At 37.1% G+C, this 26,082-nt stretch overlaps 1 protein-coding gene across 1 annotated transcript in view; it reads left to right on the forward strand.

Moving 5' to 3' along the window:
* Window positions 1–4,436: 4,436 nt before the first annotated feature.
* Window positions 4,437–26,082, forward strand: part of PKP1 (plakophilin 1) — a 57,746-nt gene continuing 36,100 nt past the window's right edge. The window contains exons 1-2 of the mRNA XM_007421158.3: window positions 4,437–4,815; window positions 16,429–16,529. Of these exons, the coding sequence (XP_007421220.1) occupies window positions 4,599–4,815; window positions 16,429–16,529 (318 nt within the window). The 5' untranslated portion in view covers window positions 4,437–4,598. The remainder of the gene's footprint in view (window positions 4,816–16,428; window positions 16,530–26,082) is intronic.

Raw genomic sequence — 26,082 nt, forward strand, 5'->3', positions numbered from 1 at the left:
CAGCCAAGAGTCAGGAAAATAAAGTCATTTCCTATTTTGTTTTCCACTCTTCAATGCACCTGTAATATCACTGTAGCAACTCCCTTGTTACGTATTCCCACGTACAACATTCACTAGTTCTTTGACATCCAAGTCTAATTCCCAGGCTAATTCTGATGTTCTTCCAGAACTTGTTTTGAGATTCTTTTGAAGGTGGAAAGAGAAGAAGTGTCTACAAACTTCCTAGAAACTATGTTCAGGAGCTACATAAAAAATTTGATTGGCTATCTCTCCAGTCATTTTAACAATTTAACCTTCTTCTGAACTGCAGATTTTTTTCCCCTTTTTTAATCCTAAAAACTGTATTTAAATAATGTTTGTCTTAATGTCTCTAAATTAATGTAGATTATAACATTTTGGTTATAACATTGGATTTTTACTTGTTTTATATTGAGCTATATTAGTATCAGTATGTTACATATTATTTCCTTAAGATGCCTTATTTCTAAAATGTGACATTTTCAGTATGGGTTATACCTTTGCACTCTACATTTAGACTTTCAGTCACATACTCTTTATTAGGGAGGGAGTGAAATGAGTGAGCAAAGAGGGATTGCTATCAGGAACTTGGCAATAGAGTTTGGAGGGAGAGTTTATCCCCAACAGGATTTTACCCAAAAGTATTTGGCTAACCTGAGAGCCTGAGAAGGCAGTAAGAAGAAATAAAAAACCTTTTTACTCATGTTGCCTTAAGAAACAGAAGCAACAATGAACAGACATGATTCTGCAGTCACAATACTTGCTGTATGTTTGCATTCCTGCCTGAAAACAGCCTGATATATTGCAGCAAATGCAAACTAGTAGTAAGGCTTGAAGAAAAAAGTAATAGGATTGGAGTAATGGCTTGGCACACTTCAGCTCATAAGAAAGAAGATACATTTATCAGATCAAATAGAGAAGCACTACTACAGGAGTTCATAGCAGCTTTCCATGAGAGAACCACATAAAGGAGCAAGTCCAATAGACAAGAGTGACAACTGGAAATGAGAAGTTCAAAATGTAAGCATTCAGGTCGTGTTCTCATCCATCTTTCTATTCCATAGAAGAGGATGAGAAAGGAAAGAAAAATGTTACAGATAAATTGTGGAACATAAATGCTGGAGATAGGTAAGATTATTTTTGAAACTATTTTGGATGAGGAAATGGTTTGCACCTCACAAAAACTAGCCAAAAGGCATTTGACTGAAATGTGCTAGGAAGTTTTAGCTGAATCCTGGGTGGATGGGAGATGAAATCTCTGAAGTATGAACTTCAAATAAAACTCATGACCATAAAAAAGTATGGGAAAGCTGCTGTAATCAAGGTGTTAAATAAGTGGAAGAATGAATTAAAGCAGTGCTATTTACCTGCATTACTTGCATCTCTTCAACCAAGAAGATACAGAAGATGCTTCCCAAAAGGAAATTGCAGATCTTCCAAAGAGTAGGAAGTAATAACAACATGGGACTTTAATTACGTCAACATCTGTGAGGAGCCAAAGAAATAGCAAAGAACATTAAATGAAAGTGAAGAAGTAGTACTCAAGTTCTTGATTTCACATGAGTGAAGTTGAACATGTATCTTGAACTTCAAAGAAGTGATGAAAAAAAGTGATCAGGATTCTATGGCAAGAGAAACTCATGTGAAAAGAAGTTCAAGATGAGGGGGAATTCCTAAAAGAGAAGATACTGAAAACATTATGGAAGTAGAATAACTCAGTGTAATTGAATAAAGGGTTAGTGATGATTTAAAAACAAACAGATCTAAAAAAGAGGGACTGATCACCAAGGAATTGTACATCCAGATAACCTGGAATTGTATGGATGGTATCAGAAAGAATAAAGCTCAGAATGAACTGAGGTTGGCAAAGGATGCTAAGAACAGCAAATAGGTTCAAAATAAAGGGAAAGAATCACATATCGGTTGCTCAAGAAAGATGGCAAAAATATGGCAAACATAAACATCCACTGTGGCTTATCTCTGAGCAATTCTGGAAAATACTGAAGTGGCTGGAGGTGAGCAAATATTTTCAAAGGGAAGACAGAAGGATCCAGGGACCTATAGACAAAGGCTGACATCAATACCTGGGAAGCTTCTAATCACTCTGTACCTTGAAAATAATAATTATCACTCTGAAAACAATGTGGTAATTAATGCATGTTAGCACAGATTTTTTAATGAGAAGTCTTGCTAAAGTAACTTCTTTCATCTTTTTGATTAGGTAATTCACTTAGTAGATTGTGGAAAATGTGTAAATGTGATATATCTTGATTTCAGCAAAGTGATTGACAAAGTAGGTCATGACATTGTGATTAGCAAGATAGTTAACCTTGGGCTAGAGGCAATACAATTATGTGACTGTATAGATGGTGGCCAAATTATACCCAAAATCATATTCAAAGAGTGCTTATCAATGGTTCTTTATCAGACTGGGTCCAGTTCTGGGCCTGGTATTCTTCAACATTTTTATTTAATCTATCACACAGATGAAGAGATGGAGGAAACAGTGATCAGATCTGAAGATGGATGGGTCAGCTAAAAGACAGAAACAAAATCACAAATTATCTTGATAGGTTAGGGAAAAGGGCTGAAAATAAGAGAATTGTAAAGTTCTGCATTTAGGAAAAAGAAATAAAATAAGATGGGGAAATACCTTAGTTGTAATTTGAAGTGTAATTGATCACAAGCTGAATATGAGTCAGCAATGTGATATGGCTGCTAAAAAGATAAATGCAATGTTAGGGTCTTCCAGTAAAAGTGTAGTTTCCAAATAATGGGAAGTTATAGTTCACTATAATCTGAGGGTAGCAGTCAGCTTCCCTTCATTGCACATGTTTAGTAAATGGCTGGACAGCCATCTGTTTTTGATGCTTTAATTTGAATTCCTGCACTGAGCAGCGGATTAGAGTTGATGACTGAACTCTTCCCCTAAAGATACTGAATTATACCATTTCTTGTATATACACAAACAAACAATAACACATGAAGGGAAAACTGCTAAGTTAAGAGCACATTATTTAAATTTTAAAGACTGTGATAGAAAGCAGAGACTCATATATCAATATCTCCCTAATGGTTTATGACCTTCCGTTTTATTTTGTTTTATGATCTGATTTTTTTCCTGAATACACATCCTTATTTTTTCCAAGTCTATTTAGTGAGAAAACAAACCACTCCTAAGCAGTAGGGAACTTCTTTTGTTCATTAAAAGGAATGAGATAAAAGACTGAAACTGGAGACAGTTATTTTGTGTTTTTGAAAAATGCTTACTGAGATATTAAGTGCCAATATACACAGAGTTAAGCTCATCAACTCATAGCTTCTGAGATCATAAAGTTTTAAAGTCTGCTATGGGATTGGAGCATTCTGAAATGAGGAATATCTGGTGTATTTTGTGGAGATTTTATGTTTTGAATTAAAAGAAAAATGTGGCTTCTTGTTCCACATTTTTCTCCAATATTCTAGATTCTTTAACTTCTCCATACCCATTTTTCTTTGAGGCTACTGAGCATGCTCAGTCATAGCACTTAAAGCTGTCCATTTCTCCCCCACTGCCTCCCCACCTCTCATTACTGGGAACAAGGCTTAAGAGCCTTCTAGTAAAAGCTGCTATCACCAGATCTTGCTTTTTCAGACATGATGAGTTTTAATCGTCAGCTATAGAGAGTGCCATCTTCTTCTACAACTTGCTGTGCTGCCTAATTCTTTCTGGCTATTCCAGGCTTCCTGATGATCCTCTGGGATCCTAACCTGAATGAGGATTTTACATGAGGCAGCTGCAGACGACTGGTAAGTGTAGATCTTACTAGCATGCTCTCCTTCTGACATTTGACAGAGGCCCACCGTAGAAGGAATGCTGAGCTACATGGAAATAAGCTTGTTTTGAGATACACAGAAACCATCTATATCACAGAATTAATAGGCAGCCTCTGTTGGCTTAATATCAGTTCTCCTTTGGTTTTGTTTTCCTCTGCTAACAATATGCCTGAAATTATTTTGTGAGTTAGTGTTCCAGCAACTGATTCCTAATTAGTAACTCCTTTCAGAGCATATAATATAGGAAAAATGCAGAGTAGAAAGCCTGGTTAGAGGTCCAAGAAGCTATTCTGAACTAGTAGTTTTGGACAACAATATTAACGGAAAGATAAAATGACAGAAGGTATGGATTTGGTTTTCATGGTTGCTTTTTTCATGGCCTCATGCCATCTACCTGCCATTGCTGATGGCGTTTCAGCTAAAACACAGCCCTATCCAGAGGAGCCAAAAGGCAGTAGCTTGGCAAGTCTGCGGTGCTGTCTTGGGATCTGGAAGTGGAGTACAGCAATGGGCGTGTGCAGACATAGTCAGAAGGCTGCATATCCAGTCTAGCAGAGGGTGTGCCTGCTCAATCATCCACAGGAGAGCAGAGCGTGGAGAAACAGCAGCTGTCAGCAGAGGACCGTATGGCAAGGAGAGCTCCCTGAGATTCTATACTCAACCAAGATTGCTTTGCTGCTGTTTGCTGTTTTTGCCTTGCTTTGGTTTTTAAAGTTTCAAAGGATAGGCAGGTGACATTCACCTTGGCACCACCATCTGCAACCATGCTTCACCCTCCCTCTCCACTGAAAACCGCACTGGCATATGAGTGCTTCCAAGATCAGGCCAATTCAACTTTAGCTTTGCCTTCGGATCACAAGTTGAAAACTAGAGGAACAGGAAAACAAAGGGTCCAGGAACAGGTGATGATGACCGTGAAACGGCAGAAGCAAAAGTCCTCCCTTTCATCAGCATCAAATGCGGCAGGTCACTCCAACAAAGGTAAATATCTACTGCTGCTCTGAATAACAAGGGATGCTGCCTGGGGTGTGATAAATTTGGCTCTAATGTGGTCACTCCATCAAATGCCATTGCACTTCTCAGGATAAATGGAATTGACTCAATCATTTTAACTAGTTGCTTTTGGTTCCATCTGTAGAATTGTGTGATGAACATTTGAGGGAAGTCGTGCAATGTCTGGTAGGATGAGCATACAAATAGGATTTTGGAGCCCTAGGCTTAATGCTCTGCAGTTTAATTATTGTGATGGTGCAGAAGTTCAAAAGCAGCTCCAGTTAAATCTACTGAAGCTGAAGGGTTTTGATCTGGACTGTGTGAGCTGATTTTGAGTGAGACTAAGTGCAAATGCTTCTGTTTTGAAATAGAAAGTTGGAAGAACAAAAATCTTCTCAACTTTTTCAACATCAAGGTTCTGTGTCACCATTGTAGTTCAGCTGGAATGAAACCAATGGGGTAATTATAAGCACAATTGGACCGGTTAAGCTCTTCTAGATCCCACCAACTTCAACAAGAGAGTAAAATATTCCCAAGTTTAATATCCTCCATACTGAAAAATGTAATGCATAATTTCATTTCAATCCAAGATTTTGGGATTAACCATAATTTCAGTTGGATTTTAAATCTGTTTATGGGACTTTAAGTCTGTTTATGGGAAACAGTATGTGTACACAGAAAAGTTGTATAGTTGCATGACTATGAATGTGTTGCTGTGACAGTCAAATTTAAAAATGTCGCTGTTATTACCTCTTTCGGCGGCCCCCTAAATATTTTTTAACATTCCAGGCAGGAATATTATTTTACATCTTGTGTTTTGTGTCCATTTTCATGAAATACAACCAGTAAAACCACAGGGGAAAAGGTTTATTGCCCAGAAAACACACAATTAATAACAGTCTGTACTGTTCTTCTTTTTTGTGCCTCTTCCTAATTATAGACCAAACTTGAAAACCTGGTCTCTGCTTCCCCAACTCCTGACAGTTACGCTAAGACTTGGAAAAGTAAAGTCTAATTTTGGAGTACATTAACACACTGCCTCCTATAATTTGAAGCTATGAAGTTTCATGGTTTCAGGCTTTTAAAAAAAATTATGTATTTATGGCAGTGCACTGCCCTGGTTCAAATATATATTTATACAGTAATATAGATTTTCACCCCTTAAGTCTTGGAGAGCTTATGCTTAAATCCTTTCACAAAGCTGATCACAAATACAAAATTGTGACAAGCAGTAGTGTTAATTAAAATCCTAGCAAAAGGCAGCCTGCTTAATGACAGCTTAAAACCTCCCTGATGATCCTCAGGGAGAGCCAATAAGACACTATTCTCTATACCACAGGACGGTTAACTGAATAATATAAGGATTTTTAAAATTTGCCTGAATATGGGATTGGCTTCCTTCTCAGACTTGAGTGTTTTCTGCATGCCAGAGTGCTCACCTTGGGAATTGAAATTTATTTTTGGAAGCAAAACTAAGAATCTAAGGGTGAAAACATTTAGCCATCTTGTTACTTAATGTTCAGGATTTTCAAAAACAATCCAGCCTTTTTCTTGAAAGACAATTTAATCTCTATTCAAGCCATTTTGCAGATAGAGAGTTCTGATTTTAAAAGACACACACACTTGCTTCTGATCTCTCAGTACCGTTATCCTGAATTGGGCACAGGACGCCCTGGGTGTGCTGTAGCTTCAGATAATGCTTCCTCAGAACAATGTATTCCACACAACAGTGTGCTTCCTGCAACATAAAGCAAGGAATTTTTGTTTAAACAAGGTTGGTGGCGGGCCACAAGTTCTGTGTGGTTGTTTTAGTGGGTTGGACCATAGAATTTAGTGCTTTGCAAGAATTTCTTTATTCAAGAGCCCATTATGTTGATTTAGAGAACACATAGCATTTTTTTTTATTATTTCAATATCTTTGCTGAGGCACCAATAACTTCTGAGGAAAGTTTTGTTCTTAAATACATAGAAATATGGGGAAGTAACAATTCAGCAAGTTATGGATGAGGAACAGAGGTTCTTGAGTTGTTTGGCTTTTTTACTTCATGGGTGCTACCTTTGCGTGTGAGTTCCTCATTATGGCTAAAAAACAGTGGAAATATCATTTTGCTCTTGGTAGATGCTCTTAGGAACAACGCATTCAGTCAAACTTCCCAGCACTTTTATTGGGAATGCAACAGCATCTCACATGACGCCGTTCATCCAAAAACATATTAACCCCAAACTGAAGAAAACAGTGTCTGTTGCCTTTTAGAAATGCGAGTCATTTTCCTGGTTATGAATATCAAACTTTTGTTCTTTGCTTATTCTAGATGAGCAACAGTGAGGGGTTACAGACAGAATCAAATATCAGGCGTGGTCAGCCTTGGCTTTGGGTGGCAGAATTATCTCCGAGCATACCTTTTGGTGTAATAATGTGTCAGCAAAATTACACACAACACAGATTCTTTCTTCTCTCCTTTTTTTTTTTTTGGCAAAAGGGAAACAGGCTTTGAAAGCTAAAATCAGAAGCAGATCAGAGGGAAGGGCTGCTTAACCTAATACATTCCTTTTGTTGCTCCACTGCAATTGTGAAAATCACATTCCCAGCTTCTTTTCTCTTTGGCCTGCTATGTTAAAAGAGGGGATCCATGCATGCTTTCCCCATGGGGAAAGTAACAGGGGTGGGGGATGGGGATGGGGATGGGGATGGGGATGGGGATGGGGATGGGGAAGGATTTGTAGAGAAAGAATTTTAACCAGCCCCTTTCTCATCACAATTATACCTACAACCATACCAGTGTCTTGAACCAGCATTATTGGGTGCTTGTCAAGACCCACACATTGCTGAGGATCCCTTGTTGATCCTGGAAGCCTTCTTTTTTCTGGTGTGCATCCTTCTGCTTATTGTCATCCTTCTGCTTATTGCTGATCCCTGTTCCTTCCCGACCCGCATTCTCCACCTGCCTTGTTCTCTCTTCTTAGTCAGGAGCGTAGACTGGGGCCAGAGGGAAAAAGCAAATGAATAGGCAGCAGTGAGAAAGTGTTGACCTAACCCTGAGAGTTCCCCCAAACCTGGATCCAAGTTTCTAAAAAAAAAAAAAAAAGCACTGAAAGAGAGGGAGGGAGGGAGGGGGAGAGAGAGAGAGAGAGAAACAGAACTCTATAGCATGGTCCTTATTTTCAGCTTTGTTAGCAGACATCCATTTTTGGTGTCTGCTTCTCTATGGAATTCTAGTGACCAAGTTAAAAGCCATTTGGAGCACAATTAGAAAGTTATAATCTGACCCTTCTGTTATCACAGCAAGAGCTTGGCACTTTTTAAAATCAAGATTCTACTGGATTTTACAAGGCACATTTGGAAGATATTGAGACGGAAGTATAATTCTGACTCTTATGTAATAAACTTTTTATCTCAGCTGGAAAATTGCAGATATTTTTTGGGGGGGGGAAATGGAATGTTGTGGGCTAAAGGGGTATTCATACTTCAGACCAGTTAATTGCCAATCACATCTTTAAATTATTTGACTTATTGCAGGAGGAATTTGGATTGTCAAAACCTGTGAAATACTAATATATATAAAATATTTGATTTCTTACTTTGTTCCAGAAGCACAACCAGCATCTAAAATTCCCTAGTTACTAGGGAATTGTTTTGGATTATTCCAAATCTGTATTATTTTTATAGACAATTAAAGAGTATAGTAAAAATGGATTTTAGTTGTTTGCAAGAACTTTGGAATAATGAGATGGAATATCCTACATACAAATCAAAACCAATCAATGGCTAATAGTCTTTAAAATGTTAAGTATGTTTCTAATTATCTTAAAATAAGATTAATTCACAGAAGGATTTGTTTCATGCTTATTGGAAACCTCAGAAAGTATTTTTAAAGGGCTGGCTTCAACTTTGTTATGCTAGAAATATAAAATGATTGAGGGAATATTACCATATGATATGGGCTTGCCCCACTATTATCCCATTTGGGTTTAAAATACATTAAGTTAGTCAATATGGTTTGGGGAAATGAAATACGATTTAAAGATGTGACACTCTAAATTATATACCAAAAAAATTGTGATCTCTCAATATAAGAAGAGCTATGTTTCCTAAGCAAACAAAAGTATTATTTTTTAATGACAGAAAAATAGTGCTACCCCCGATATACAATCTGGTTCACGTTGTGCTCATGAACATTATTTGCATAATGGGAAGACCGATGGGTATTAAAACTCCATGTGGTCAAGGTTTAACACAGTGCTTAAAAATGGAGCTGATTTCTGTGTGTTTATATTTTTTCCTTACACTTTTTTTCTTTTTTCTGTTTGTTTTTATCTCCTTTTTTCTGTACAATAAAGCAAACAAATGCATTCATATATTAAAACAAACTCCAAATATATGCTTCAAATCATGAAGAATAGAGGCATCATTTTTTAAATCATACAAAAATTTGCATTTAAATTCTACAAACATTCTCTGTTGCATATATTTTCCCTTAAAATGTGTGTGTGAAAGATAGATAGATAGATAGATAGATAGATAGATAGATAGATAGATAGATAGATAGATAGATAGATAAAAGTACATTTTGATTTGGATATTAGTCTTGAAAATGTGAATTAGGCTGGTTTGCATAAAAATTAAAACTGAACAGAATCTTCCTACCTCACAATTTTTCATTATTTACATAAAATGTTATAGCATGATTGCCTAGTTTCAGACCGTCATAGTCACAATCTAAATCAGGATACTGTAAAGCCATCTGCTTTGTATTTCATACTGCAGCTCCTTCTGGGCTTGTAAAATAACTCTATGGGTTTTCCATTTCCAAGAAACAAAATGAAATCTTTCTGTCAGCTTCCAGTTTGCTCAGGAAGTACCAAAACTGAAATAAAGATGAAGCCTACAAGAATTTCAATGAATTGAATATGTGATTTATGATAGGCTGGCATTTTCCACATTGCAAAATATGTTGTACAACTTAAGAGGCTCTTATCAAGTGAGCTGACATCTGAGGAGCAATAAATTGCTAAAACTGGATGGTCACATCACTAGAATTCTGATGGAACACATAAGTATCTGCAGAAAGTAACAGCTTTGAACAGCTTGTCTGTCTGAAAAATTGCAAATGTAATACCGGAGAGTAGAATCAATTAAGTTGAAACTGAAAAATGGCCAAAATTATAAGAAAGAAACTGAATGGATTGTTAACAGGCATTTTTATACAGAATTTAATCTATGTATATTTCTTGTCAGCAGCTAGATTAACAGAGGTAAGGATGTTTTTTCATCATACTTGCATTTTGCAATGCTCTCATAGCTTTAAAGGAAGCATTAGTAAGCATTAGTTTTGCACTCAACACTCATTTGTTAAAAACAAGAATCAAAATATGACAAATGTTCAAAGATACACAAAATTATGTGTTCAATACATTCTAAAACTAAGAGCTGTTCTCTCTCTTTCCATATAGAAGAACAATAGAAGAATAATATAGTATGTAAACCTGGTTTAAGGTAAAATATAAAATTCATCATTGGCTTTAGGCTGCCTTTACCTTAGCCTAAGTCAATATGGATTGTAGAACTGTAGAAATGACTAAAAATATGTAGATTTGTGGTGGCAAAGTAGCATCTTTTTAGGCAGCTAAAAAGGTATTTAGGTGTTGAGAATGAAAGAGGATTTTGCATTTCTTATAGCTAGATAAGACATAGAGGTAAAATAAAAAGGTAAATAATAGATTGAGATATAAAATATAACATTTTACATTTTACATATCAGGATAAATAATAATGAGGAATATCATTAAACAGTACAAAGGCAACAGTTTTTAAAAGATTTTTAATTTTTTTCCCTTTTAGCTAGTCACATATTTTGATAATATTAGTAACTTTTTTTAAAGATTACCTGTCAATAATTATGGCATACTGAAATCACCTTATATATTACAATCTGGCAATTTTGTATTCAGCATATATCCACTCTTTCCTTACTGTCAAAATGTAAACTGAGATACAGCAATCTCCCTTTACTGGTACATGCCAATAACATACATGAGTTTAAACATATTACTGTCGTGCATATAATCTGGTCCCAAATAAGCCATTTCCATGCTTCTTTGATTTCACAGAATGAGCTAAACGTGTGCTTGAATCTCAACTATTGAAATGAATGGAGGTTAAATGCCCTTAATTTTTGTTGCAACTTGATAACGTGCAAGATCTCTTGTTTCCTCGCCCAGCACCTTCTTGCTTCTGTGTAGTCTATGTATAAAATGTAATGCCATTTTTCTGCACTCATTGTAACATTACAAGGCATGGAGTCATAAAACAGCTCAAAATCAGATACATATTGACATATGAAACGAGCGTTTTCCTAGGCATTGTCTTTTTGCATTGTACAGGTTAACATGGTTTTAGTGCTAGGAGAGAGGGTTTTTTTCCTTTTTTTGCATTGTTTCCTGTCATTTCTCATTTGATTTGAACTGGAAGAATTTTGAAATTCTTCAAAAGGAGAAAAGAATTCTGGGAAAATTCTCATGAATGGATTGTGGTGTTCTTGCAAGTATGTAGTTACAAGGTGGCTAACAAGTGCATGTGAATGTTCTGTCTGCCTTTGTTTGGTCATCCCTCTAGCAATCTACAGCGTCCCTGACTTCCCACACTTCAATTAAATCCTGAAGGGTGAGATGATGAAGGAACTCCTCCCTTTGAGTGCTTTCAATGGTAGTGCTTGAACATTAGGGAGGAGTCTTACCCTTAAGAAATTGTTGGCATCCTGCCCAAAAATTTAATGGAGAATTTCAAAATACTATTTGTGCCTATTTCTAATATAGATGCTAAAGAATAATACTGCTGGTGATATAGTAGTATTGGTCTAAGACATTTTTCTGCCTGAAGCAAAGAAAAAAAATAGATCTTCCCCTCCCATTCAGTGGAGAAAGCATAACTAGACTAGTAGTTTCAATTTATCTTCAACACTGATGTTGATGTAGTAACTTGACAGCCACCAAAGCTTGGGGGTATAAGGAAGTTCTTTCTTCCATGACCTTTCCCCCCTTTTTAATAGTAGTTTTATTAAAAATTACAACTACAACAATAAAAAACTAATAAAAAGAAAAAGAAAAAATAGAAGGTGCAGGAAAGAAAAAGAAAATAGAAAAGAAAGAAAAAATAAGAATATAGTGAAGAAAGAGAAATATATAAAGAAATGACTTCCCCCTTCATCACAAGTATAAATAATTTTAGTAACTTATCACCTTCTCTTAAAAAACAACAAATGTTCACTTCTTCCCATATCCCATCTCTTATCTATAAACAAATCCTTTAAAACCTCATCATTTTAGTCCTGATCAGCAAAGGTCCATGAAGGGTTACCAGAGATAACAACCTATCTATTTTAATCTTGAGCAAATAAACCAACTTTATATTCCTTCCTTTTACTTCTAACAATCTTGATCTTTAGTCCCTTCAAATAATGTCCTACAACTTGATTTCTTTTCATTTTTTCTTTGTCTCCTCTTATGAAATCCTTCAAAAATTTTAACAAGTCTCTTTTGTAAATCCAATATAGGAAAATCATCCAGCTCACTCTCTTGGTTTGTTATTTGTATATCCTTTTTAATTATTAAGACATCAGCCAGTTTCTTTGTAGCATCTTTTTCCATATCATTCTTATACTGTAGTTTGTCATTTTTAAATCTACTTTCAGATCAGTCCCAATCTTGTCCAGTAAAACTTGTTCCTCTTCCAAAGCATCTTTTAAACACAGTCTATCTATAGAGGCAGACACTCTTAAAATTAACTTCTGGGTCCATTGTTCAAAAATACCTTCCTATATGTCCGAATGGTGAACTGGAGATGACTCAGCTAAAAGTGGAGCTGATCAGCATGGTGGAATGAAGAGCTGGTAGGTAGACTGGCTCTTCATAATTCCTCTCTGGACAAGGAGAGGACTTGAGATTGCCCACAAGTGCTCCAGACAGTTGGTCCTCAGAGGAGACTGTAAGAGAGAGGTCTCCAGTGGGTTTAGAGTTCTGGGAGATGAGGGAATAACCATCTTGCTCAAAACATGGTTGGCACCTTTAAAAGGACACTAGTTTCACATACTTCCTTTTCTAATCACTTTCAGAAATTGCTTGTTAACTGCTTTTCAGCTATTAGGAACCTTTGGATCAACAAGTTTTATAGCACCAGGTAATCCTTCAATCCTTAGCAAAATAAGTTTTAAATACAAGTTTAAGGACTTAATTTTTTTTCTGGACTAAACAGCAAAAGGGTGATTAAAATTTTGGTTTTAGAAAGTTACAAATGGACTAAGATAAAATTCAAATAAGTTTTTGGAATTAATTATAAGAATCCTTCCCATGGGAAGATACTTTTGAATTCTTAAAAAAAAAAAAAACATGATAGGATGGGACTTTGAAAGTTGGACACTAGAGGGAACTAGAAGGAACTAAAGATTACAATTAAAGGAGAAGAACACCTTTTTTCTCAGGAAGTGTCACCTAAGGTTACTATTTCATTTTGACTAATAGTAGCCCCAGCCTTCTTAAATATCTATGGAAAGTAAACTGTAGTAGGGGCATAGCTTTTCTGTGAACAATCAGACAAGAAGTATAGGTTTAAAAAAGCTCAGATTCCTAGCTCAAGAAGAACAGGAAATGTTAGGTCTTTTTAAATTATTTGAATTGTATGTGTGCTGCTTATCACTTTGGCTGCCAAGGTACATCTCTAGATACAATATATAAACTGAATTTCGTTACATATCTGGAAACAATTCAATATGATCAGCTCATGCTGCATTGTTAATATGCACATTGTAGAGGGCTTTATTGGGAGCTTGGCTTATATAGAATGCCTGATTAGTAATACAAGGCCAGACCAAGGTGAAGTTAAAATAACTGAATGCATGAGATTCAACATGGTTTTTAGTACAAGGCTAGAATAAGATGAAAATTCTGTAGAATATTTGCAACATACACTTTCAGTTGAAATTAGATATAAAAGAATGTATTTGATTTTTTAATATATATACATTAAAAATTGTGATCAGTGATCCAGTTCTAAGCTGTTAGGATGTTAGGTACACCAAAAATCAACCAATATTAAGTGCTCATTTAGGACTTTTAAAAATAAATAAAAGCTGATGACAATACCCCGATAGCTGAAAATGCAAAGGATCTGCATGCAAAGGATCTGCAAGTAATAAAAGTCAAGGAGCATAGTGAAAAAATGGGACTAAAATTAAACATAAAGAAGACCAAACTAATGACAACAGTAGAACAACCAGCCTTAGAATTGACAATGAAGGTATCAAAGTGGTGGACAGCTTCTGCCTTTTAGGATCAACCATCAACAGTAAAGGAACCAGCAGTCAAGAAATACACTGCAGACTAACACTTGGTAGAGCAGCCATGAAGGCCTTGGAAAAGATATTCAAATGCTCTGATGGGTCTATACCTACAATATCAGAATCAGGCAAGCTATGGTATTCCTTGCAACACTCTATGGAAGTGAAAGTTGGACTTGAAGAAGCTGAATAGGAGAGTATTGATACTTTTGAATTTTGGTATTGGTACAGAATATTGTACCACGGACAGCAAAGAAATCAAACAAATAGATCATGAACAAATCAACCCAGAGTTATCATTCAAGGCATAAATGAACAGGCTTAAATTATTCTACTTTGGACACATTATGCAAAGACCCAGCTCTCTGGAGAAGGCTCTAATGCTGGTGAAGGTGGAAGGAAAGAGAAGAAGACAACCAGCAGCAAGGTGGACGATTCTGTTACAGTGGTGATGAGTGCACTGTTGGAAGACCTGAAACATCAGATTAGGGACATATTGTCATGGAGAAAATCTATCTATGTGGTCACTAAGAGTCAACAATGACTTCAGGGCACATAATCAATCAATCAATTAATCAAAAGTAAATAGTATTTTTGTTGTTTTCTGGAAAAAAATGTTATTTCTCTGTTTTTTCCCCCTTATGTGTTCTCCTTTCATGTTCTTTTAACATTACATTGTATTTAAGTACCTGGACTAGAACATACTATACTAGTATTTGCATGTCCAGCTGAAGTTCAAGGGCAACTGTCCCAAAATGTTCTCCAAACATTTTGGGAACATGTGCCAAGGTTCTACAAAGGGACAGGTGTCATGGCCCCTGTGTCTTTGGCGCCATACCTTTCTTATTGTAGTAAACAGGTTTAGCATGACTGTATCCTAGATGAATACATTTGCTCCAAACGCATGTTTTGAGGGAATGGTGATAGTTAGCTATGTTCTTACAGATGTAAATTATACAAATGCAGGGAAAAAACAGGTACAGTATTGCTTAGGGCCCAGATAAACTTGTTAAGCCTGTAATAATCTGAGCCTTAGGTCATTCTGTTCTTATCCAGGAAGGTGTTCTTAGCTAGGGAACAACCTTACAGTTCAAAAGTAACTACAGGTAGTCCTTGACTTACAACCACAATAGGGACCAGAAAATTCATCGTTAACTGATGTGGTCATTAAGTAAGGCATCACATGACTGCACCCAATTTTATGACCTTTTTTGCAGTGGTTGTTACGCGAATCACCATGGTTGTTAAGCGAATCACCTGGTTCCCCATTGATTTTGTTTGTTGGAAGCTGGCTGGGAAGGTCACAAATGGCAATCACATGACTCCAGGATGCTGCAACTGTTATAAATACATGCTGGCTGCCAAGCGCCTGAATTTTGATCATGTGACCATGGGGACGCTGCAATGGTCATAAATGCAAGGACCGTTGTAAATCACTTTTTTCAGTGCCATCATAGCTTAGAATGTTTGCTAAACAAATGGTCATAAGCTGAGGATTCCCTGTACAGGTTAAATTAGGCTGCTTCTCTTCTTTCTTGTTTCTTCATGTTCCATCATCATCATCAACATCATCATCATCATCTTAAACTCAGGAATAAAATGGTATACAATTCCCAAGAGACAAAAAATGTCAGTATATAGTTGGACTATCCATTACATGTGTATTCAGGATCTGCAGTGGACGACAAGGGGCAGGCAGAATGAGGAAGTAAATGTCATGGAGTTGCAATGCAAGCCCTGCCCCTTTTGTACATGGACATGACATTCCACGCATGCCCCAAAAGGACAAATTTGCACTTTCACTACTAAAACTCTCATATCTGTTTGTAACCTTCAGTTGGGCGAAATGGTACATCATAGGCAACAATTTTTGAACAAGGTACCTCAAATGGGCTAACATACAGAATGTGTCCAAAATCTGGGACCCAGTTGCCGCCTTACCTGGAGCAAGAGGCCCTGAAAATTGTGACTCTCTCTCTCTCTCTCTCTCTTTTTTTTAATAAAAACTTTATTAAGTTATAAAAAGCATAAAGAGATTTATATTTCTACTTCATATAGCATGGGTCATGTGAACTTTGCCAATAGTTCCTTACATAGGTTTTTATATAATATAGCCACATGTACTACATAGGAACATTTCACTTCTATGTCATATATTCACTGACTCTATTTTTTTTTAGCACAAAGTGGGCAAAAGAGTCAAATACTACACAAAAATCAGGGATAAAAATTAGTATGTTTTTCATCCATAATGTTCTTGCTCTGTTTGCAGGTTCCATATATGATGGTCTGTCTGATGGTTACAACTATGGAACAGCCCGCGGTAGCTACTATGCCAAAGCCCACACGGGAACCAACAACTGGGGCCAAGCGGTAAGCTTTTTTTGTCATGTTGTCAGGAATGGGAAACCCAAATCATTCTCAGGCCTATTTAAACCCATGTTGAGAAGGACTGGAAGATGGAATGGTTAATTTGTTCAAAGACATCATCATCAACTTTCTGACACCAAATATTGTATAATATTCCAGTGATCAGGGAATACCAGTCTTGTTTGCTATGATTCTCTCTATGTTGTGTTTTCTGGCTGTAAGGCCCTGATAAAGATTAAATTAAGATATTACTCTGCAGAAAATAGAAGTCATATTTTCAGATATGTTTCTCCTGAATACATTGAAACTCCATACATCTGTTTCTTTAGATGTGTGTAGATACAGGCAGCACATGTGAGCAAATATATGTGTCTGAGGTTGATAGATTTACTGACTTATAAACAGACAAAATACAGCTAATGTAAATTTCCATTTAATGTAAATGTAAATTTATATTATGTATAACTATTGAAATCTATAGTTATATAATTATGTTGTCTTGCTAGCTGAGAATGTTGGGGATTATAGTCCTAATGCATCTATAAGGTGGTAGACTGGGGAAATTTGCAGAAGCCCAAAAATAGTCCTATGTGTGCTTCATTAGGCTCCATTTCTAACTGGATCTTGGAATAAGGTGGAACTGGGGAGGCCTACACACAACATACATTTAATTCTGTGTTTCTCTAAGCAGGGACAGATGAATATATTTAAAAATCTTTTGGGAAAAAGCGAAAGAAATTGAATTAGTAAAAGTATATTGTTTCAGAGAAATTAGAATGCATAAGACTTTATTTCCTGGTAATCATGGTTACTTAGTTAAAATATTAAGTGGCTAAAGGCTACATTGGAATTGATCAGCCTTTGAACATAAGCTACTATAACTGACTTTTTTAATAAAAACCATTGAGCTGAGCATAGCAGCTGTCTTAGGTGGCAGATGCTCAGATGAGATCAGTGTGGCATTTGAGAATGTTACCTACCCTGCCAAGCAACTCCTTCACTAATCTACTGCCCTTGGTGCATTGGAAAATTATGTTCCATCGGTAGGGTTGAAGTCAGCAGCCTTATTCAGTGAGGTCAGCCATCTTTTTTTTTTTCAAGAGTGGCTGTGAGAATTTCTGTACTTCATAATATAGCATTTTTCCCCAATGTATATTCTAGCCAGGAATACAGGAGGGCTGCACTGAAGAGTCAACAAGCCACCTGAAGGCTGGTGTGGGTCTTCCAGGCTGTGTGGCCGTGTTCTGGAAGTTTTGTTTCCTAACATTTCGCCAGCATCTATGACCGGCATCTTCAGAGAGCAGGAGCACAGACAGGAGCAGTTCTCTCTGGGCCCAGAGAGAACTGCTCCTGTCTGTGCTCCTGCTCTCTGAAGATGCCGGTCACAGATGCTGGCGAAACGTTAGGAAACAAAACTTCCAGAACACAGCCACACAGCCCGGAAGACCCACACCAGCCATCCTATTCCGGCTGTGAAAGTCTTCGACAGTACAAAGCCACCTGAAGCTTGTAGGACCATTTAATGTATTTGCTTGAATTTTATATTAAAATAAAAAGAGGAGGAAAATCCCATGCCCACTTGATTAAAATATGAGGTCAATCAGCCCAAGGTTAATTTAGATTCAGAGAGAGTTTTCATGCATATACACATGGACACTACCCACCACCCCCAAGGGGCTGGAAAACCTTAAGTCAAAGGCAACTGAACAGTTTCCAGCTATGAAAAAGGAAACCATTCTGTATGTCTAAAATTAAGCTGTCAGACAAAATTAAGCTGTCAGGGTAAGAGCCCATGAAAAACTGCATGGTAGACCGAGAGACAAGAGGAGCTGCCTTTAGCATGAAAAATCATTTGTTAGTCTGCTAGTGAAATGTATATGGAACTCAATGACCAGCATATGCTCTGATTGCAAATCTGGAATAGTTGAACAAAAATAGTTTTTTGGGGTTTTGTGGGAAGCGGCATAATTAGGAAGTATGGCAATCAAAATTAGAAATAGAATGTGCTAAAATAGTTGGAATATTTGCATAAGTGTGTGTGTAAGAGAGAGAGAGAGAAAAAGAGAGGAGGAGGAGGGAAAGAAGAAGAAGAAGAAGAAGAAGAAGAAGAAGAAGAAGAAGAAGAAGAAGAAGAAGAAGAAGAAGAAGAAGAAGAAGAAGAAGAAGAAGAAGAAGAAGAAGAAGAAGAGGAGGAGGAGGAGGAGGAGGAGGAGGAGGAGGAGGAGGAGGAGGAGGAGGAGGAGGGGGGGGGGAGAGACAATACTAACTTAATGTCTGTTCAAGTCACCACCTTTTTAATCAATTCAGGAAGGAAAGTCTACAAAACTAACAAATAAATGAACACATGCTAGTTTGTTTCTATGCTTTCTAGAACGGAAGAAGTAGAAAAGTATCAATTCAGGAAAAATGTAGAACATAGTTATATGGAACAGAACTATGGTGTCTGGTCTTATTTTTGCTGGTTTTTCAAGTTCATGTGTTCCACTTGTGTGTTACAGACTGAGGTGAATTCTTTTGGCAAGCAGAATCAAGGGTGTGTATTATACTCAGATGGTAGGCCATCATATTTTATTGTCCTAGTTTTCCCCTCAGGCCTGATAGACACTCCTTAACGTGTTCGTGCAAATGTTTTAACCTTCACACCATCTGCTGCTGGAGAAACAAACCACTATTTTTTTTTTAAATCAGATGTTCCTGAGAAAAGATTGCTGGCCTAGCCAAGGGAATTAGAAACACTCAGCAGAGTTTTCAGTTGTCATCTTACTTGATGATTTGCTGAGTTACCTGACATGTTATGGTACTTCACTTTCTCCAGTTATACAGGGTAGAGAATGATAGCAATCTGCTTCTAAAAATACATAGTGACTATATTAAAAAAAAACTTAAAATGCTGCAAATATTATGTCTCATAATTGTTTTGGGAATCATATTAGCCTTGTGAAAAATTGCTGTAGTCATTATTTATTTAGGTAAGTGTTAAAAGAAGCTTAATTAATGATGTAAAAAAAGTGCTGGGTTATATTTGGTTGCGGAAGTAGCAAATTGTAGACCTAGATTGCAGTGGTACCTCGGGATACGAACGCCTCTACTAACGAACTTTTCGGGTTACGACCAGCTCCGGCCGCAAAAATTTACCTCGATGTGCGAACTCCGCCTCAGGATACGGTCATTTTTCCACCCTGACACGTGGTCCGCGGCCATTTTTCCGCCCTGACACGTGGTCCGCAGCCATTTTTCCGCCCCTGACATGTGGTCCGCGGCCATTTTTCTGCCGCGCCGCGCAGTGCCCGGCCGTTTTCCTGCTGCGCCGTGTGGCGCCCGGCTGTTTTCCCGCCCCTGACGCGTGGTCTGCCGGCGCCAGAACAGATTAATGGTAATTACATTGAACCTTATGGGAAAATTTGCTTTGGGGTGCGACCAAATTCGGAGGGCGGAACGGATTAACCGGATTTACATTGAACCCTATGGGGAAATTTGCGTCAGGTTACGACCAACTCGGGATACGCCCAGAGTCACGGAACGTATCCCGAGGTACTACTGTACCTAGATGAAGTACATAAAGTACTTTCAGTCCTACATTACTATATCATTTTTATTATCATCACTGAATTCTATGTTCCAGTGGAATCATAGGATTTCCAATTGTACACTAATGTTATGCTCACATAACTAAGCTAATAATATCTCAACACTACTGGATTTCTCTGCTTGGATGCTCCTTGTAATAAAAAGTAAAACTTTTGTTTCAGAAACTTTATATAGGTTTGAATTAAGAAATGGGCAGTAAAGAGTTCCTCTCTCTGATATTTTTATTACTTTTTAATTGTTTTATAATAATTTTATTGACATTTCAGATACAAAGATAAAAAACTAATACAAACTAAGAATAGTATAAAGATAAAAAATAAAACATGCAGAGGGAAAAAAAAGGAAAAAAATTATTAAAGAAAAAAGAAAAGAAATAGATGGAGATGACTTCCCCCTTCATCAAGACAAGTACAAACAATTTCAGTAATTTATCACCTTCTCTGATACTTCAACAAAAAATCTTAATCTTTATTCTTTTTAAATAGTGTCCCAAAAGTTTATCTCTTTCCATTTTCTCTTTGTCTCTTCTCAGAAACTCCTTCATAAATTTAACACATCTCTTTTGTAAATCCAAGAAAAGAAAGTTATCCAAGTCGTCTTCTAATGTATCATTTGTATGTCTCTTTTAGTTATTAAGACATCAGCTGGTTTCATTTGTAAATCAGTGTAACTTCTTTTTCCATATCATTCTTTTAGCCTGACATTTTTAAATTCACTTTCAATTCCACATTCAAATCAGCTTCAGTCTCTATTTTGTCCAGTAAAATCTGTTCCTCTTTTGTAACCTCTTTTAAATCCGTTTTTATAGCAGACAATTTTAGGAGTAATTTCTGAGTGCATTGTTCCCAAATATCCCTGAATTCTTCCAAAATCAGATCAATTTGCTGCATTTTGTATTAATGAGTCTCTTCTCCTTTAATTATAATCTTTACTTCTTTCCGGTTCCCTCTAGTGTCTGATCTTCAAAGTCCTCTGTTATCATATTTTTTTTCCTAATCTACATTTTCCCACAGGAAGGTTTCTTACACATAATTTCAAAATCTTCATATATATTTTTTATAAAATTTTAAACAACCCACAGGAAGGATTTTTGTAATTAATTTCAAAATCTCATTTCAAGCCCCTCTGGCCCTCATTTATAACTTTCCAAAATCAACGTTCTAATCACCCTTTTGCTGTTTATTCCAAAATAAGAATTTTTTAAAATCCTTAAACTTACATAACTTCTTTCATCAAGGATAGCAGGAAACTCACCCGGTGTAATGAAACTTGCTTTTCTGAAGGTTCTTAATATCCAAAAAGCTGTTAACAAGCAATTTCCAGAAGTGATTAAGAAAGGATGTGAATCCAGTGTCCTTTTGAAAGCTCCATACTGCAGCTTGGGCAAAGATGACTTTCCCTTGGCTCCCAGAATTCTAAAACCCACTGGAGACCTCTGTCTGATGGCTTCCTTGCAGGGACCCACTGTGTGGAGTGCTTGTGGGCAATTCCAGTCCTCTCCTTGTTGTGGACAGGAATTCTGAGAAGCCAATCCATTCGCTGGCTCCTCATTCTGCCATGGTTATCTGTTCTACTCTCGCGGAGCTGTCTTCAGTCCGCCATTGCATCCCAGAAGTCCTCTGATATTTTTTATTACGATGGAATTAACAGCATTCATTCAGCAAAGCTGAAAGATGCCTACACTTTAGAGTAAGTTTCCAGCACACCAGTCAAAGGCCAAGTGCAATCCAGTAAGCCTAGAAGAAATTCTAGGTAAAAGAAAATAGGTAGATTCATCATAGCATCCATATCAATTGATCATTTTACAAACTGATAATTGAATTCAACAATAGAAAAGGAAGCAGATTCTGATCCTTCTCTGCACCCTTCCCTCACCTCCCCAAAATACCCTTGAAGACTAAGTCATGCAGATTTTCCAGTTGTTTCATACCAAGACACAAGGATTCACCATTCCAGATTGCTTCTTGATTCAGTTTCTTGGGTCTCAAATATGTTGGTTCAGTGCTTGCAAATGATGTGTTCCTTCCATTAATTCCATTGTTGAGACTTTGCTTCATAAACTGTGCTGAAACTAGAGAACTACTGGGACTAGCTTTAGTCATGTGGTGAAATGGAACACTGCCACCCTCCAGTCTACTTCTTGGACTTCCTCTTACCTTGAAAAATGAGCAGATACTGTTCCAGTTGTTGCTGGCTGTATTCAATTTAATTTTTATTACAGGCTCATTTTCATGTCCCTCTAACCACTTTGCTCTTCCAGTTTATAATGCACTATTTTTCTATTAGTCCCCCAATATAAGTCTTGCCATGAACATGAACTGCAGCACTTCCTTGATGCTGGTGTTTGATATTGGTGAGGACTGGGTCCTCCCAAGCTCCTATTAGCCACTTCAGGTTGCTGCAGGCACACTCTCTCCCTTCTGGTCATTAGGCACTGCCCTTCATGGTCATTTTGGTTTTAGCTGGAGAGAGATGCAATGCCTAACTGGTGCTTGAGAAATTGCTGTTCAGGCATCATGCAAGTATAGCATGGGAGTTGAAGTCCACACATCTTAAAGTTGCCAAGGTTGAGAAACACTGGTTTAAACTAAAAAAGAACCAGGTTGTAACACTCTGTATTGTGGATGCTGTTCTAAATAAGTTCATTACAGGTTTTTCTTTTACCAACAAAATTTCATGTATGGCCATATTTATTGCTATCTTTATTATTTGGTGTGCCATTTTGCCTGCTCCTAACATTTTCATTCTCCATGGGTGACTTCTACGTGATGCTGGCCGCAGCCACAAACTGCCAACATTGCCATTTCCATGCAGGTCCTTTCAATCAATCCTTTCTAATTCATCCTGTCCCCCTTTGTTGTCCAACTGAAAGATGGCATGCACAGCACAGAGAGGAAGTGAGAGAGGGAGCTCTCCCAATGTGCTTAGAGAAATGCCTTTTTCTTCAGCTCCTGCCCCTCCACCATACATATGACCAGTTGGCTGGTCTGTTTTTTAGGTATAGATTTAGTTCTCCTCCAGTGCTGGTATTAGAAATATCCCAAGTGACAGATTGCTGGCATGGAACGCTGTTGGTGATCTGTTTTTCAGGTGACTTGAAAGGTGGCTAAACCCTCTCTCAGGGGCACCTGCCACATTCAGCCCATCCCTCTCCAGAACACATTAAGGTGACCAATTGGTGTTGGGTTTCCCACCAGCAGGTAATGCTCAGTGGGAATGGAAATAAAACTGGGGAATCAACCAATGGCTTTCATTAATTTATCCTGCATGAAATCTGTAAATGCAGCATCATTGTTACTGAGCCAGGTTTGGATGTCAGCACAGCCAATTTAGGTTGGCATCTTTTTCTGCTGACTCAAGAACAGGAGGAACACAGATGAATACAGCCATGAAGAAGAGCCCTACATCTTGATTGAGAGAGATGAAAAAGCAGAGTACCAGCTAAGTTTATTTTAGAAGTTAACATGTGCTTTTATTCCAGCAACAAGGGATGACAGAAACAACAATTTGGCAGAGATGTCTGGTCCCTGGGGCATTAACTGCAAACAAAAACTAGCTATTATGTTCCCATTAAAGGCTAAGCATATTATTTGTGTGAGACTTCTGTTTTCTTTTGCAAGGATCCACATCATGCGTCTGGAAGGGGAACAAATAAGAAAAGGTGTTTGTGCATTAATATATGTGCATCTGCATAGTTTGTTCTATGTTTGTGGGAAGAGGTTGCATTTTGGAATGAGAAATTATTTTTCATTACAAATGAGCTATTAACATATTCTTTTTCCCAGTAGGTCTTGGGAATTGTGAACGGCACGTTTTGAGTTTTGGGAAGGCAATTTTTTTGTCCGACAAGCCCTTAGAAGCAAGTCAGTGCAAGTACAGACTGGGTGGGGTGCAACAGAAGATATAGTCTGTAGAGAGGTGGAAAAGCAGCTTATTTTGTGTGAAAAGAAGCTCGTTATCAAAACCCTTTTAGAGTCCTGGGTCTCATTCTTTCTCAAGAATCAAAGTTGCTGTTCAGTGCTCTGTATTACATATGTTACTATGTTTACCTGCAAGGAAACTTGAGTTTTTTCTCAAATAGTTGATCTTTAAAATGGGAAGGTCATTTTATATTTATAAGAATATTAAGAACATTAAGGCAGACCAGTTTTCCCTCTTAGATCTTCCAATGTGTATGTGCTGGGGGTATTTTTGTGTACCTCAAATTCAGGGGTCATTTTCATATAAAAATATGAAGTCTATCCTAAAACCTGAATTCTGAAAGTTAATTGATTTTATCTCCTCTGTAAATCACCCAGAGCTGCTTTTCAATGAGATGGGCAGTGACAAATTTGATCAAATTTTATATGTATACATCAAATATATAAATAAAGCATATATATATATATATATATATATATATATATATATATATATATATATATAAATTTGATGTATAAGCATAAACTCTCAGGTTCACTTTGCTGTTCCTTCACCTGATATGTTAGGTTAGACAATATCTGAACTTCTCATTGAAATAGGAGGGACATGCTTTCTCAAGACTGATAGGAATCAAAAAGTTCCTTGGAATTTGGACAGGAATCAAAAAGGCTACATGTTTGTCTGCAAAATGCCTCTCAGAATTTGGATGACCAAATTAGGCTGCATGTTAACAAAAACATTCTCCATGGGGTAGGTTTAAATCAGACTTTCCCTACCTGGTGTCTTCCAGATGTGTTATGTTAGACAACATCTGTCAGAAGTGCTACCCAGGCAGCAGGAAATGTGTAATTAGATACAGCTAAGAAGCATTAGCTTGGGGAAGGCTGATATAAGGAAACCCACAAAATCTCAGTTAATGTTAAATACTGGTAGAATGAAGTTATATGTATGGCGACCAGTATTGTATTAACATTTTCAATTTATACATCACTTTCAGAATATAAAGTTATCTGCAACTATTTAGGCTAAAGTTGCAGTCTAATGTACTATTATTATGGTAGTAAATACCATTGATTTCTTTGTAAATCAAGCATTTAGATTGGGTTGTATATGTGCATGTTCTGTTTAAAATGAGCAACTTATTTTACTTTACTTACTTATAGTGTTACACCCAATATGTGAACATGGGCGTAACACTATAGTAAAATAAATTAATTAAAAAGCTGAGACTAGAATGGATCCATAAAAAGATGATTTACAATCTCCTGCCCTTCCCAGAACAGAGTTATTGATTATTATCATATGCAAAGGACCATGTATAGTTATGAACATTTCAAAGGGTTTTCATTGTGGCCACAATGTAAGGCCTTCTGGACATTGCTGAACTTTATCCCTCAACAATGGCTCCACTAGATATGGCTGATCAGTCTTTGAGGGCAACAACATATGAAAAGCCACATATTAAATATTTCTTTTATAGGCCAATCTACATTTACAGTTTATAAAACCTGTGGTATATATCTATATAAGTAAATGCAGAATGACACTTGGGGGGGTATAGAATTTTATTTGAAGTTTCTTGGACGGTTGCACTAGGCTTCAGTGACACTCTGGCAGGGAAGTAAGGTGAAAGATGCTTCGGGCAAGTGAATCTTGGACGTTCTCATTCCTGTTACATAGACATAAAAATAGATGAGTGGGATAGGTCTAAGGATAATAATATGTAATATCAACAATAATATTGGCAATCCTTAGAGGTGATGAGAAACAATATTTGTTCTTATGCAGGGCTATATCTGCCATGCAGTAGGTGGGAAGGATGTTTCAAGAATCCTGAGCTGGGTGAGAAGACTAGATTATGGCAAGAACTGGGGTTTGAAAAATGCCACAAAACTTTGCAAATCTATGCCTCTGTCAAATGTAGTGACTAAATAGCCACGCATGGGATTGAGCCTTCAAAATACTGACCCTTATTTAGATGCCATTTCAGGCAGCAGCTTGTCTTTGACTGGTGCTGCCCCTTATCCAGTATGACTTATTCGCTGCT

Source organism: Python bivittatus, unplaced genomic scaffold (assembly GCF_059951505.1).
Source record: "Python bivittatus isolate LINGU-HERP-01145 unplaced genomic scaffold, Pbiv_v1 ctg000700_np1212, whole genome shotgun sequence".
Taxonomy (NCBI): Eukaryota; Metazoa; Chordata; class Lepidosauria; order Squamata; family Pythonidae; genus Python; species Python bivittatus.